The sequence below is a fragment of the Haliaeetus leucocephalus genome, unplaced genomic scaffold, assembly GCF_000737465.1.
Source record: "Haliaeetus leucocephalus isolate CR32 unplaced genomic scaffold, Haliaeetus_leucocephalus-4.0 Scaffold473, whole genome shotgun sequence".
Lineage (NCBI taxonomy): Eukaryota > Metazoa > Chordata > Aves > Accipitriformes > Accipitridae > Haliaeetus > Haliaeetus leucocephalus.
In genome coordinates, this window is record NW_010972909.1 from 5,808,717 (window position 1) to 5,822,287 (window position 13,571).

The following is a 13,571-nucleotide window of genomic DNA, read 5'->3' on the forward strand; positions in this document are numbered from 1 at the left end:
GCACAGATGTTTATGTTGCTCTATTTCTTTCTTGATTGCCTGTACACACTATACTCAGCAGAGTGGCTGTACTTCAGGCCTGTTAAGCGTCACGTTCAGTGTGTACATGCATCTTCCTTTTTCTTTCCTTTCTGCACTGTTTTCCAGACTTGCAGTCTGTGTGGGGAGTTGAACTCTAAGTGTGCAGTGTGCATCGCTCTCTCCATTACATCCCTTCTGTTTACATGTGCTTCAGGTGAACACCGTCAGACTGGTATGTTTTGCACATTTGCTGCGATACAAGGCTCGGTATATGCAGCACATTGTTTTTGACAGCATATCATGGGAATGCATGCAAATTCACTGTTGTGTGGGGAACTACTGAAGACACAGAGTGGGTTTTGACATGGTAATATTCATGATGTGGCCAGTGCAGCATGTGAAGATATATGTGCATTTAATGTGGTGTGAGGGGTGGCGGAAAAGGTGCATGTGTGTGTACATGTCTGGGGTGAGCATGGTGTGGTATTTCCAGCATGAGGTGCAGGATGTAGTCTACGCTTCTGTGTGTGTGGTCAAGGTGGTGTGTTCACAGGTGTGTATTCATTGTGGGAATGACATGCAATGACTTTGCCTATTTGATGTGAGGCATTTTCAGCCCTGCTCACTGTATGTTTGGCAGCAAAGTGTCTTTGAACCCCAGGTAATGGAGGTAGGTGATGCTGCTGCATGAGAGCACACCTCAGCCTTCTGTCATCTCCTGTGAGAGGGAAGGTGGCTGGGCAGGCAATGACATCAAAGGGTAAGGAAAGCTTTCTGTTCCTGGTAATCTCGCTGTACCCTGAGGGGAAAAAGGGCAGTTGCTACTGGAGGAATAATAGGATACTGGGAGAGAGAAGAGGCAGAGCCAGTATCAGCTACAAGCTGGTTTACTTCAAGGAGGAGGACTCTGTGTTTGGACAAGGATATACACCATCAACTCCTGATCTCCCTGACATGTTAGGAGACATTCTCAAGTTCCCCCAGCATCCTCTTGCAGACCCCCTGTGCTTCTAGACAGCTTCATCAGTCCTTTGGGAACAGCATCCATAGTGCTGAGCACTGGCAGAAGAGGTGGTATCTGGAAGAGGAAAGCCAGATTTCCAGCAGGAAGGAAACAGGCTGCAGATATGGTGGCAGTTGCAAGACTTGCCACGTACACGTTGCATGTGCTGGGAACAGTGAATGGGGATGCTTTTGCCCCAATATGCAGCAAAAAGTTACATCCTCTGCAAACACTAGGGATTTACATTCACTGACCTAAGGGCATTCTGCTACATGGAAGACTATTTCAAAAGGGTCAAGGAGCAAGACAGCAAAGACGAGGAGGAATGCTGACCAAAAAGATTATATTAATTGGCTCAAGGATAGTAAGGTACATGTCCTGCTAAAGGTAACGGGGACTGCTACCTCCTGCAAGCTCTCCAGGTTCCTGAATGGTGTGTGGACACTGCAGGAGACTGCTCAGACGATCAGAGAGGATTGTGGCAAAAAGCCAAAACAGGGTCCTGAGCTCTGACAAAGACTCCTCTAAGCTGGAGGGGTGGGAAGTGGAAAGGAGATAGATCAGTTTTTCCTTCAGCTAATAATCCAGTACATTCAACCTTCATGCAGTTATAGCAATGCCCTTACTTGAAAATGAGGATCTTTATGTTCTCCTGCTGCTTCCACATATCACTATTTATAGCATTTATTAACAATCTTTTAATTCCCAGAGAACAATACAACATCCAGATGACATTGGCCAGAGTGCAAAATCAGGGAGAACCAGACCCTTGCTTTATGGAAAGGTGTTGCAAGGTCCAGCTTTTTCAGGAGAATATTAACTAATTCCTGTAACACATGTATATCCAGGCATGAGCTGTGCTTTGGGATGCCTGCAAACTTCCAGGAACACAAATACCATGGGACCTGCAACATCCTCCTAAAGACTGGCAGTGCAAGCTGAGGCCGCTGCTGTTCACGGTCAGCTGTGCTCTGCCTGGGTCAGTCCTGCAAGTGCCCTGCCAGCCATGAGCTCTCTGGTCACACTCTGTGGCTCATCCTGGGGGAGCGTTTATCCGCGCTTGAGTGACAGGAATGAGCTGGAGTTTCTCCCGCTGGTAGTCTTATTTCTGTTTTAATCAGTGTTTCTTTCATCTCGGACATGACTGTCTTATGGAAGTGAAAACATCAGTCTTTAGCATAATTCGGGACCGTTTATGTTAGCCCAGATGTCCTTCATGGTGATGTTGTCAGGCCATAATGCCCCAGGCCATTTCTTTCCTTAGGTAGTCTCTGCTCCAGGAGAATGTTTTCTTCTAAAGCAAGCATCAGGATGACTGGAGAGAGGATCCCAGGTGCAGCGATAGTGACCAAGGCAGAGTATTAATTACTTAACCTCTCTTAACCAGCTGAGCCCCTAGTTTCCCCTAGGCCTTGCTCCAATAACTCACAGCATAAAGGTGACAGCCTTCGAGCACAGGCTGACATTTCACACATGGACCGGGCAAATCACATTCAGCAAATGCACCCGCCTGCTGTTTCTCTCAGCAATGGCACTGACACAAACATGCAAAGCAGCACGGCAGGTACAAACATCACTGATGCACCATTTTCCTAGGAAAGAGGTGAGAGAGGGAGTGGGAGAGGCCTGCTGAGGCATGCTCCATAGCAGTTTTCTACTTGAGCCAGCAGACAATACCACAACCTAGACAGCAAGATGTGCACTATGTTTGAAGCTGAAATTCAAATTATTTCAGCTGCTAGTGTAAGCTTTTAGCTGATCTCTGCCCATCTGGCTGGAGTCATGGCACCCTTCTGCCATACAGGGGGAGCTTGCTTGAGTCCCGATGGTGGATACAAGCACAGAAACTGCTGTTACGGACAGGCTCCGAGCTTACACAGTGCAGGATGAATTACTGCCTCTCCCTCAGCACTAGCAACAAAACCTCACACTGTAGCTCCACCCTGTATGCAGTGGGGAAGAGAAGATCCTATTAGGCCTAGCAAGTTTTATTCCTGTGAGTTTCAGCGTTGTAATTCTTGGCTCCAGCGCTCCGAGCGACTCTCTCCCTCAGCGCACGTCAGGGTGGGCGCTGATGGTCGCTCCTCCGCCGGGAGGAGGTGGAAGAAGCTGCCGGTGTCCAACGCAGGGTTACGGCACCGAGCAAATGGCTCCCGCTGGTCTCGCCAGCTCCCAGGACAACTCCTTCCCTCTCAGCGCACAAACATCCGCAAGGAGAAGCAGCCTTGATCCGCGGGCTTACTTTTCAAGGAGTCCCAGATTTCCTTACCTCTGCTTTTCCTAGCTTTAGAGGGCCCTGAGGCACAGAGGGGCCTCCCCCACACCCTCTGCCCACGGCTGGGAGTCCCACCTCAGCCTGAGCTCTCCCAGCGGCTCCCTGAGGGACGCGGCTGGCCCAGCACCCCGGCAGCCCTCCTCCTGCACCCAACAGCGGGAGCGGGGCAGGCCCGGGGACGGCGGCCAGACCCAGGCAGAAGCACCAACCATAAGTCTCGTCGTCGCAGTGACGAGGCAGGTCAAGATGGGAATCCCACCTGCAGGCCAGGGTCAGGATGAGGCCCAGTGATGGCAGGGCTGCAGGGACGGGCTGAGGCTGGGCCCTGCGGGGCTCGTGGCTGGGCAGGGCAGGGCTGTGGGGAGCTGGAGACCTGCCCTGCTGTGGTGTTGCTGGGACGGGGGCTGACAGCCCTGGGGGGGGCCAAGATGGGGTCCTGGGGCATGGGCAGGGTGATGGGTGGCCCTGGGGGCCTGGCAGGGACAGTCAGGGCTGGTGGTGCCCTCGGGGCCCCGTCAGCTGGCTAGGACCGTTCAGGGCCTTAAAATGGCAGAGAATGCCTCAGTGCATCCATCACGCTTCTTAAGACCTTCTCATGTCATCCAGGTCTAATTAAAGTTCACGTTGGTGGCATGGCAAGACACAGCCAGGTACGCGTATGACAACATAACCAAAAAAAGTAGAGAAGTGACTTGTCCTGGTTGACAGGACAGAGTAAATCTGGGGTTCTGGGAAAAAGTAGCAGCAAGAAGTTCTGGCAAAGCCGTCCCTTTCTTTACAAGCCCACATCAAGAAGAAATGCTAGTCACCCATTTTGGACTAAGCTTGTGATTTTCAAATGCGTCTTTATTGATTGGTTGATTTAGCTCAAGTAGTATGAACTTTATTTTACAAGAACCTGCAGCTAACCAACACAAAAAAAGAATTACCATCATTACCTCGTACAATACCAGACTAGCGCAAAAACAGAAGTAAATGCCACAATCCAGTTAAAAGAACTGTAAAATAACTAAATTAAACTGTAAACTCTACATGTAACAAACGGCTGAGATTAGTCCCACACACGTCACTTATAAACCCAGCAGCGGGAGGGGAGGTCTGAACACAAAACCAAGCACCCCAGATGCCAACTCTTTCTCCCCTGAGCACGCCTAAGGGCAGGCTCATTTGAGACGACACACAACCACGTGCTTGGCAGCACGGGCATGAGCAAGTGGGACAGCGGCAGAGAGATGCACACCATCTGCCCGCATCTTGTCTTTTACCCTAGAAAGCCTCCTGGGTCTGTTCTCTGCTTCAGAACATTCAGAGCTTTCTAAAACAAGAGACTGATGCGGATTTGCACCCAAAGGATGTGAAAAGAGCCTGGTAATTGGACGAGAGTGGGCCAACAAGAGGGCACTGAGCACTGCAAGCAGAAACTGAAGTTATCTAAGTTGGCAGTAGGTACAACTCATCCAAACGCATTTATTCCAGATGAACACAGGATGTAACAGCAAACCTGAAGTTCAGGATGAAAAACTGGGGATACTAACCCACCCACTGCATCCTTTGTTCCCCCATTTTCTGTCTGCCTGTTACGACTACTCTCTACATCCATTGCGGTCCTTCCCTTCTCCCCCATTCTTCTGCTACTTCCCATAGCACGTGGGCAGTGACCCTCCTGCCCTACTATGCTGCCTTCCCTGACCTTCATACAGTTGTGCCAGTGACTCCCACTTCACACTCCCAGCCTGCTCTTCTGCCTCATGTACCTCTGTGGAACAACAGTCAGAGAGGCTGAAACCTGATTTCCTGTCTTCCACCATCAGAGGAGCACTCATCTTGGTTTCTCATTCCTGAGGAACGCAGAGAACTGGGATCTGACTTCATGCAAATAGAGCGTACACCTTCAACTTATTTTGGAATCTGCCCATCGTCTTCATCCTTCTTGTCTTTTCCTCCCTCTTGGTCACTCTCTTAAATGTAGGAATGTTTACAGTAATTCAGGTCCAGTTCTCTGATTTTTAGATAAAACCCCAGAATTTTCCTGAAAGTCAGCTCACTCCCCAAACCCCATCCCTTCATCAGAGTTATGGCAGTTATAGGAAAATCTGCTGTTTGTGCCACTGGGAAGAAACTGCTTTGGCATGACAGCGTAAGGCTTGCACAGGACAGCATCTACCTGGCACCCTTCTAAGAACAACACTGGCTTAAAATAAAATAACTTTAAAATCTACAGAGAATCTATTCCCTTTCCCCTTCAAGTCTAAAAGCACCTCTCTTGCAGTGAAGAGCGGCACTGTTGTCCAATCACAAAAAGCCAGCAAAACACACATGGGAGCAACTGATTTCTTCCGCTTGTGCATGTGGTGCAAGGGCTGTACACGGATGAGACATGGAAGGGAAGGCTAAACCCACAGCACTTCTGCCAACTTCAAATCTGCAGAAGACTGGTACAAGGACAACACTGATAGATAATTTTCTGTGTTCACCAATAACAATACCATTAGTAGTTAGTTGCCTTAATGCACAGCAAGGGACACTAAAGTTAGGTAGCAAGAAAAGCTCTCTCACTTGTAGGCTAGCTAGGAACTGAACAGACAATCTCAGCAGCCTCCAGGATCTGCCTCAGTGAAGTTCACTAAGAACAAGTTTGATAAGCAGCCATGATGGACATGTTTGGTATACTCTAGAGTGGGCTAGTCATTCTCTTGAGGTCCTTTCTAGCCCTGTGCTTACGAGTTTATCAGCTGACTTCACTGAAAAGAACAAAAGGGTCGTCTCTAATTTTTCTGTCCAGCACTTGCAATTAAAGCAACAAAGGAAAAAAAGATATCCTTCCTTCTTTTCCCCAACCCTCATGTCTCACAGCTGAGGAGTTCCCAGCCCTCAGAGTTATCCCTTCTAATACTGATGGAAGTGACGGGAAACACAATAGTCTTGGAACGCTTCACAGGTAGCAGTTGGAGTGAGGACTGTCAGCATAGGACAGCCTTGTGTGACAGCCAGAGTGAAGTATTTCACAGCTCACTGAATGCTCACAGGAGTGCAGCCCATGCCATGGGCAAGGCGTGACAAGGTCAGTGTACAAAACATGGCATGCCTTCTTCATCCAATGAAAGGGTTACACAAAAATGGCCATCCTGCCCAGTCAGTCTCCTGGAGCTCCACCACACTGGCTTGTCTAGCAGCTTCCAGTACTGGCTAACTACGTCCAGCTGTGGCAAGAGAAGAACTATGAACAGTGGAGTCTCCCCACCCCTCAGTGCAGAACCCCTCATTAGCCTTTCAGTTCACCCTTTCATACACTGTCCCCCTACCCTCCCTCCCCTCAATTTAAAAAATAATGGTTATAATTAATGCATGGAAGGTGATGGCATTGTGCATGTGGTTCACTTCCAGTTCTCTTCCCCTCTTCTCAGGCATCCTCTTTCCTCCTCTCCAACGTCCCCCCTCCCCCCCAAATCCATTCCATCAGTCCATCTCGCCTGCATGCCTGAGGGGCTGGTGCTCACTTGCCATAGACGCTCTCATCGCTGTAGGCCACATAGAGAAAGTAGTCCTCCTCGTGGTTATCCTGCAAGGGGAGAAAGGGAGAAAGTAACAAACCAAAGCCCTGTAATTCACGATGTGAAAAAGCCCAACCAAGAGATCATTATAACAACAAGAGGGCATAACCTCTCTTTCGCTGTTTCTCCCCCTTTACACTGAAGGCTTCACTTCCTCATACCAAAGAGGATGTATAGCAACTCCCTCTCTCCAGCCACAGCTCTGTTCCTAAATTCAGGCATGTCACATTTCTGGACACAGTGAATTTACTTGAAGAGCCACAGCCAGAGTGTGCTGCAAACATGCAACAGAAACAGCTCTGACTGTTGCAGGCTGTGCAGCAGGCTCTCAGCACTGGTATGGCCTTAAGATCGAGAGGAGAGACTTGGAAGGCTTTAACAAGTAAAAAATTTGGTAAATGTGGTTATATTCATTGTTTTTCAGAACACTTTGACAAGTGGCTGTATTCCTAGTCCTGTTTTACATCTGGGCTATAAAGCTGAGAGGTTAAATGATTACACTGACACAAGTCTGCAGAGTGCCAGGAACAGAGTATTGATCTCAGCTCTGGACAGTCAGACATACCTTCCCCCTACATGTCCAGATTTGGAAAACTCCCTGCGTGTGTTAATACAAGATTATCTTCATCAGTCCACATACAAATTGTCCAGTTATTGTCAGAAAGTGACAGGTCAAACAAGGCTCACAGCTCCATACTGGAGCTCTTCTATTTAAACATACTAATACAGCAGAAGGAGAAATCAAGGAGAAATCAATCTAAGCTACAAACCAGCCATGATATAATGGCTATAAAATTGAGGAACATTCCTCTGATGTGCACAGAACACGCCTTTAAGGTCAATCAAATAACACTGCTCAGCAGAAATGCTGGGCAGCAATGTTCAGTGTCCTACAAGGTCCTCATATATACAGTACCAGCAATGAAAAAGTAATTTTGAACAAAGAATAAGTGTTCCTTGACAACATATTTATAGACAGTTGGTTGCCCAGTGGTACTGTGTTCTTTTACTGGCTAGAAGGAAATCCCTTTTCTATAAACAGGAAAGCTAGTGCGTTACCTTCCGCCACCCCCTCTGCCCCAGCCACAATCTTTTCTCTGAAATATAAAGTGGTTCATTTCAATACTTTGTTAAAGTAGCAGGACCAACACATCACTGCTGGGGTAACTATTCACGACCTGATACGACAACCCTTTCAACTAGCAAACGATCAGTTAAAATGATGAGGCTTCCCTGGCTCCTCTTTATAACTGCCGGATGGAACTTCCCTAAACAGATGATGGGATACAGCGCAGGCCAAGGGGGTCCGTGTTCAGGCATCTGTGATCAAGCTGCACCCACTGCCAGTTGAGTAGTGCTCAGTTGTCCTTCATGGAGGATATGCATTCTTCTGGACACTCCAGCAAAAGGAGAAAGAGGTGGGCCAGGCTTACCTCATACAGCTGGCCCATGGTAGCACTGGTGGGAGGGATGGTATTATTGACAAAGAAGAAGAGGGCATCTTCTGGCCTCAGGTGGATCCGCTTTCGGATTAAGAAGTAGAATTGGCCAACTGAAGAGGAACAGAGGAGAATGCCTTAGATGCAGAAAGAACGTTTTGGGTTTTGTTTGTTTGTTTGTTTTACCCTAACCATGGTTGTTTTCTTTTGGTGGTGGAAGTCATGTGCTGTACATAAAATGTAGGTAAAAATGAATAATGCGGGAAAGAAAGCAGTAACTTTGTGATTGTGACCACATTAGCAGCCAATCCTCTCGGAGCTGGCAGTTTCTCAGGTACATGCCTCACGCCATGCACCCTCTAAATCCACACTCCCCCTACCATGGTACGAAATGCTCTGCTGAGGGGATTGGTGGGAAGACCTCTAACTAGCTTAACCTTTAAATCCTATAGATCAAAGACACCTTAGAGAATTTAGCCTTGGTGTAAATGGTCATACCATTCCTGAAAACAAATTCCTGAAAACAAATTCCTTACTATTTGCTTGGGCTATGTTGCACAACAAAGTATTCCGCAATCCATTATACACTGCAAGAAAAAGAAATGCTGTTCCTTTAACTCATTCATGTTCTCAAATGAAAACAAATGTAATCATACACAAAATGGCCATGACCATCCGGAAAAGGAACTCTGTAGCCATGACTCCGACCACAGGGGTGGAAAATGATGGGACTATTTGGAGAACTTGTCTTTTCCTGCAACAAGGATACAGCCTCTGGCAACTCTGCAGCTAGGTCATCACTGACTGATAATTACGCTACTGCCTATGATACACAATTCAGTCATTTTCATCATGGTTGGAAGTCAGCTGTGCCACATGCATGTTAGCTAAGTCAGTGGGATACGTCAGAGGATCTCAGACAATTCTGCATATTGTAATCCAGGCTGTAAGGTACATAAATGTAACAAGGACAGCCATGTACACACTGGGGTCATGATAAGAAGTTGAGCCTGCCCGGATATTTTCTTGGTGCTGATCATAAGAGTAAAAAGCACTTCTGAGACCTTCTTACTGAAAATCAGGAAGGAAGGAGGTAGACTTTGTTACCTGTGAGGTCAGAAGGCACAAGATACTTCCTTTTGTCTAGGTCGGGTACTCTGGCTTTTGGTGCTTTTTCCACAATTACCTGGAGAGAGAGAGGGAGAGAAAGGAAGAAACAACCCATGAGTATCATAAACCAAAACAAACCAACAGCATCGGTGGAAAAGGATATTACCCTTTGAGAGAGATGGTGCTACTAGGCCTTTAGAAATTTATTTAATCTGTAACAAATATACAACACTGAAGAACAGATAGGTGAGAAGAAGACTTAAAATCACTGGCAATAGCTGTGTCCAGGACTGCAGCAGTAAGCACAGAGACTAAAAAATGGAGACTGGAACAGACATAAAAATAAACCATAATGGCCGAGAAAAAAAAAAAAAAAAATCGGGTCACCTTGATGGTCCCAATGCAGGTTAATTTTGTATGAAGGAGCTGCCAGGAGGTAATACATGAACACAAGAAGTATCACAACTAAGTTGAACTGTTTCCAGGTTACAGTTCCAAACTGCCTGGCACAAAATCACCCCTACTCCCAGTAGTCCCACATCCTAATTTCCACATTCACCAATACCAAGTGCTCTAGAATGAAGCAAAGAATTAAAGAGAAACTACACGTCATTGGGGAATGGTTGTTTTTTTTTTTTTAATCTTCAGTTCTTCAGCACATTCTACTCTGAAATTCATAGCCTTTATTCTCCCTACTTCATATAGTTATGGACATTTCCTTATTCATAAAAATATCTAATTAAAAAACAGGCTACCATGTGGGCAACTGGACCCACAGAGACCTTTCATACAAAATACTAATCCTCATTATACTCTAATGTCATTACAACATAGAAAAATATGAAACTCAGCAGCTTTAAGGTCAAATAGACCAAGAGACCTTCTGCTACAGGAAAATTTTTGTTACCAGAGCTAGGCAAAATGTTTACCTCAGAAGCAGAAGTATTCCAAAGTGACCTGATTCCTTCCATGAAAAGCCTTGGAAACCTTTGGAACTGCTGGGTTTGTGCAGAAAAAACATTGCAGGCAGGGGGGGTTTTGTTTGTTTTTTTTGTTGGGTTTTTTTTGGGATACATATTTTTGAACTGGTAAGAGATACATTACATGATTCAATCTATGTGGCTTGCTGTTCTGCAGAAGCCATTTTGACCATCTAAACAAGAAGCTGGATTTTCTGAACACTTTTTAATTCTGTTAGACCTTATAATTGTAAATACTGCATCTCAGCCACTGTGAGACTAATTTCTAAGGGCTCCATGCTCCCGTAGCTCTTCAGCAACCCAAAGCAGCAACTCTATCTGTTGTGCAACAAAAAAGGCTGAACTGCTGTGGACTAAGCCTTCTTTGGAAGCGAAATGGTGTTGTCACATCAGTGAGACACTATGCCAGAGAAAAAACGTTATGATGATGAGCTTGGTGTGTTTAGCCTGGACAAAGTGCCATGCTAACTCGACTCCTTCTAGATCCAAGTGAATATCTGCAAAGCATGTCTCACCGTGGAGATGCTAGCTTGGACATCTCTTCCTCGTGCTCCATTTGGATGCTGCCAACACAGCCAAAACCCCTGCAAATTCTAAGTTTGTTTTTCAAATAGAAACATGGTTGTCTCTGCTACTTCAAGAACTTCAAGCACCTCAATTAGTACAAGGCATTCAAGCTCGCTCAGGCAGCCTGTGGTAGGACATGCATTTCTGCACAAGGTGCAGTTGGTAAATGCTATGAAGGAAGGAAGGTTCCCCCATCTCACTGAACAGGTGCAGGTTGAACAGCAACAGCACTCTGCGCATTTTTTTACCCGCACATCCAACAAGGCAATAGCTAACATAATAAATTGCAGAGGAGACAAACCCTTTAGTTCTTGCCTCCAATTTCCAAAACTAGTGACAAGCAGAACTGGTAGCTAGCAGCACTGCTTTGACCACCTTGACTCTAAAGGGTGGCTTGGAGCTTGGTCATTAGATAAGAAAGGAAAAGAAGTCATGCCTATGAGGAAGAGGTGAGATTGTTGGGGCTTCTAAGCCCCTAGGAAAGATTTAAATCAGACCATCACTGAGCTTAAGAGAGATCTTGCCCTTGCAAAGAGGCAGGGAAGGAATGGAGGTGCTTTGCTAATCTATCAACCATAGTCAGTTTGCCTGATAACACAGGTACCTCTTCCCAAAGCACTAAACCCTTCACACACACAAACCAACCTACAAAGAAAATCCAAAGGGCAGAAACAGATTATCTGTATGTCTGTTGTTGCTGGGTGGTGACTGTGGTAATGTGGGACTGTGCCAACAGTATCATCTCAGCAAAATGCTGAGATGTATCAGGGCACTGCAGTGTAGGCAGCCAAACGGACGTCATCCTCAAGGATCCTGCTGTCGGGAAGGACAGAGACAGAAGTGATGTAAAGAACAGTTGTCTGCTGCATTCATCTGCTCCGTATGCAGCTCTGACAACAGGCTACCCCCGACAAGTCACATCTGGGCCTCGCCGTGCATAATTTTCATTTATCCTTAACTACAGCACACCTTGTTATTCTGGTCCTGGCTTTCTCCATGAAGATCTGCTGATGCCCCCCTATCTTGACCTCTTTTACCTCTTGCCAGCCTGGGTCTAGTCCCAGGCTCCCCACATGGCTCTTCCAGACACATCTGTCATGATCTGCTGTGCAATCTGCCATGTTAATCCTCAGTTTACAGCCTGACCTCCAGAGCCCTCTGCGGTCCTCATCCTAAACCACAGAACCGCACACACTTCACCATTGACTTGCTGCGTGCTCAACCTCCTATGCTGGGCCAGGGGTCCCAAAAGCAGCTAGGACAAATGCACCCAAATACTGACATCCCCAAACTTTTGCAAGTCCAGTTGAGGGCCACTCCCAAGATAAAAAGTGGTGTTAGCCTGCAGGGAAAACCGGTGGTGTAACTGTTCCCCCTTGCCCTTAGATTTACAGCGGAGTCTAAGTTATTTTGTATGCAGTACCCCTGGGCAGTAAATCTAGGACAGACCTCTCCAGTGGGGATGAAAAGAAAGAACATTTGCAAAGCGTTTATTAAAAAGGAACCCCAAAAAAGTCACAATTAATTTGATTTGTCATTTCTTTTTTCCAATTATTATTAGTAATTATAAAGCTAGAAGTTTTCCACAGGCACTCCAAAGGGACCTAAGGATGAGGAAGCAAAGTTTAGCTAGAAGATGACCTTGTTTTCCAAGTGACGTTTTTTCCACAGGCTGATTAAACAGGAGGGCAGAAAGACCGACAAGTATCATTTTTCTCTCGTGCAAAGGAAAAGAACAGAGCAAAACTAAGCCAAAAGCCAGGCCAAAGGAAACTAAAAGGAAAACAAAGGGAAAGCGTCAGAGGACGAGGACACAGACCTCGTTTTCTGTGAAAAGTACCCGTTAACCCACTCATTGTTCTCCTCCATTTTTACAGAGCTAATGGTAAGCTCCTTCCCCACCCCCCAACCCCACGCACGCAGGCTGCCAGAAAAAGATGAGCAGCATTCCCGCTGTCGAGTTACTGCGGATCCCAGGAAAAAAAAAAGGGGGTATCGCACCCCGCACCCACCCCCCAACACCCACCTCCCTCCCCAGTCAACAGCCGTAGCTTTGCGCTAAGGAGAAAACCGGCTTGGGATTGGAATCGGCTCATCAAGATCACGATCCTCTTTCCTCGCCTCACTTCTTTTGCCTTCCAAAACAAAGAAACAAGGAGCCGACAAGGAAAACAAAAGGGCGGCTGAGGGCGAAGTCTGCCGGGCAAGCCCCTGCCTCCCCCCCCCCCCCAACTCACCGGGACTCTGTCGGGGTATTTCTTCCTGATTTTCTCCCCTTCTTTTTTCCTGTACTCGAACGGGTGGTCTTCCTTGTACTGGAACTTCATGCTGCCGGGCTGTCACCTCCCCTCCCGAGGGTTGCTGCGGCTCCCTCCCCTCCGGCCGGCTCCTTCAGCCGCCCCCCCCCCCCCCCCCTTGGAGCGCAGCGCAACCCCCAGCCGTACCGCGGGAGCGCACCAGCCGCTGACGGCAAATTGGGAGCTGTGACGTCACGCCGAGGCCCCCCCCTCCTCCTCCGTCACGATGCCGGCGGGGCGGGGATTGTCGCTGCCTGCGGGCGGGGCGGGGACCCTTCGCTTTTCGGGGAAGGGGGGGGCAAGAAGGGATGCGCGGCAATAAATAAAC

At 47.3% G+C, this 13,571-nt stretch overlaps 1 protein-coding gene across 1 annotated transcript; it reads right to left on the reverse strand.

The window, feature by feature from the left end:
• Nucleotides 1-4,243: 4,243 nt before the first annotated feature.
• Nucleotides 4,244-13,335, reverse strand: GABARAPL1 (GABA(A) receptor-associated protein like 1). The gene is made up of 4 exons (XM_010575359.1): nt 13,184-13,335; nt 9,397-9,475; nt 8,284-8,402; nt 4,244-6,858 (listed from the first exon to the last, which is right to left on the reverse strand). Exons 1-4 carry the CDS (start codon nt 13,271-13,273, stop codon nt 6,793-6,795), a joined length of 354 nt encoding a protein of 117 aa, XP_010573661.1. The 5' UTR covers nt 13,274-13,335; the 3' UTR covers nt 4,244-6,792.
• Between the last annotated feature and the right edge of the window lie 236 nt (nt 13,336-13,571).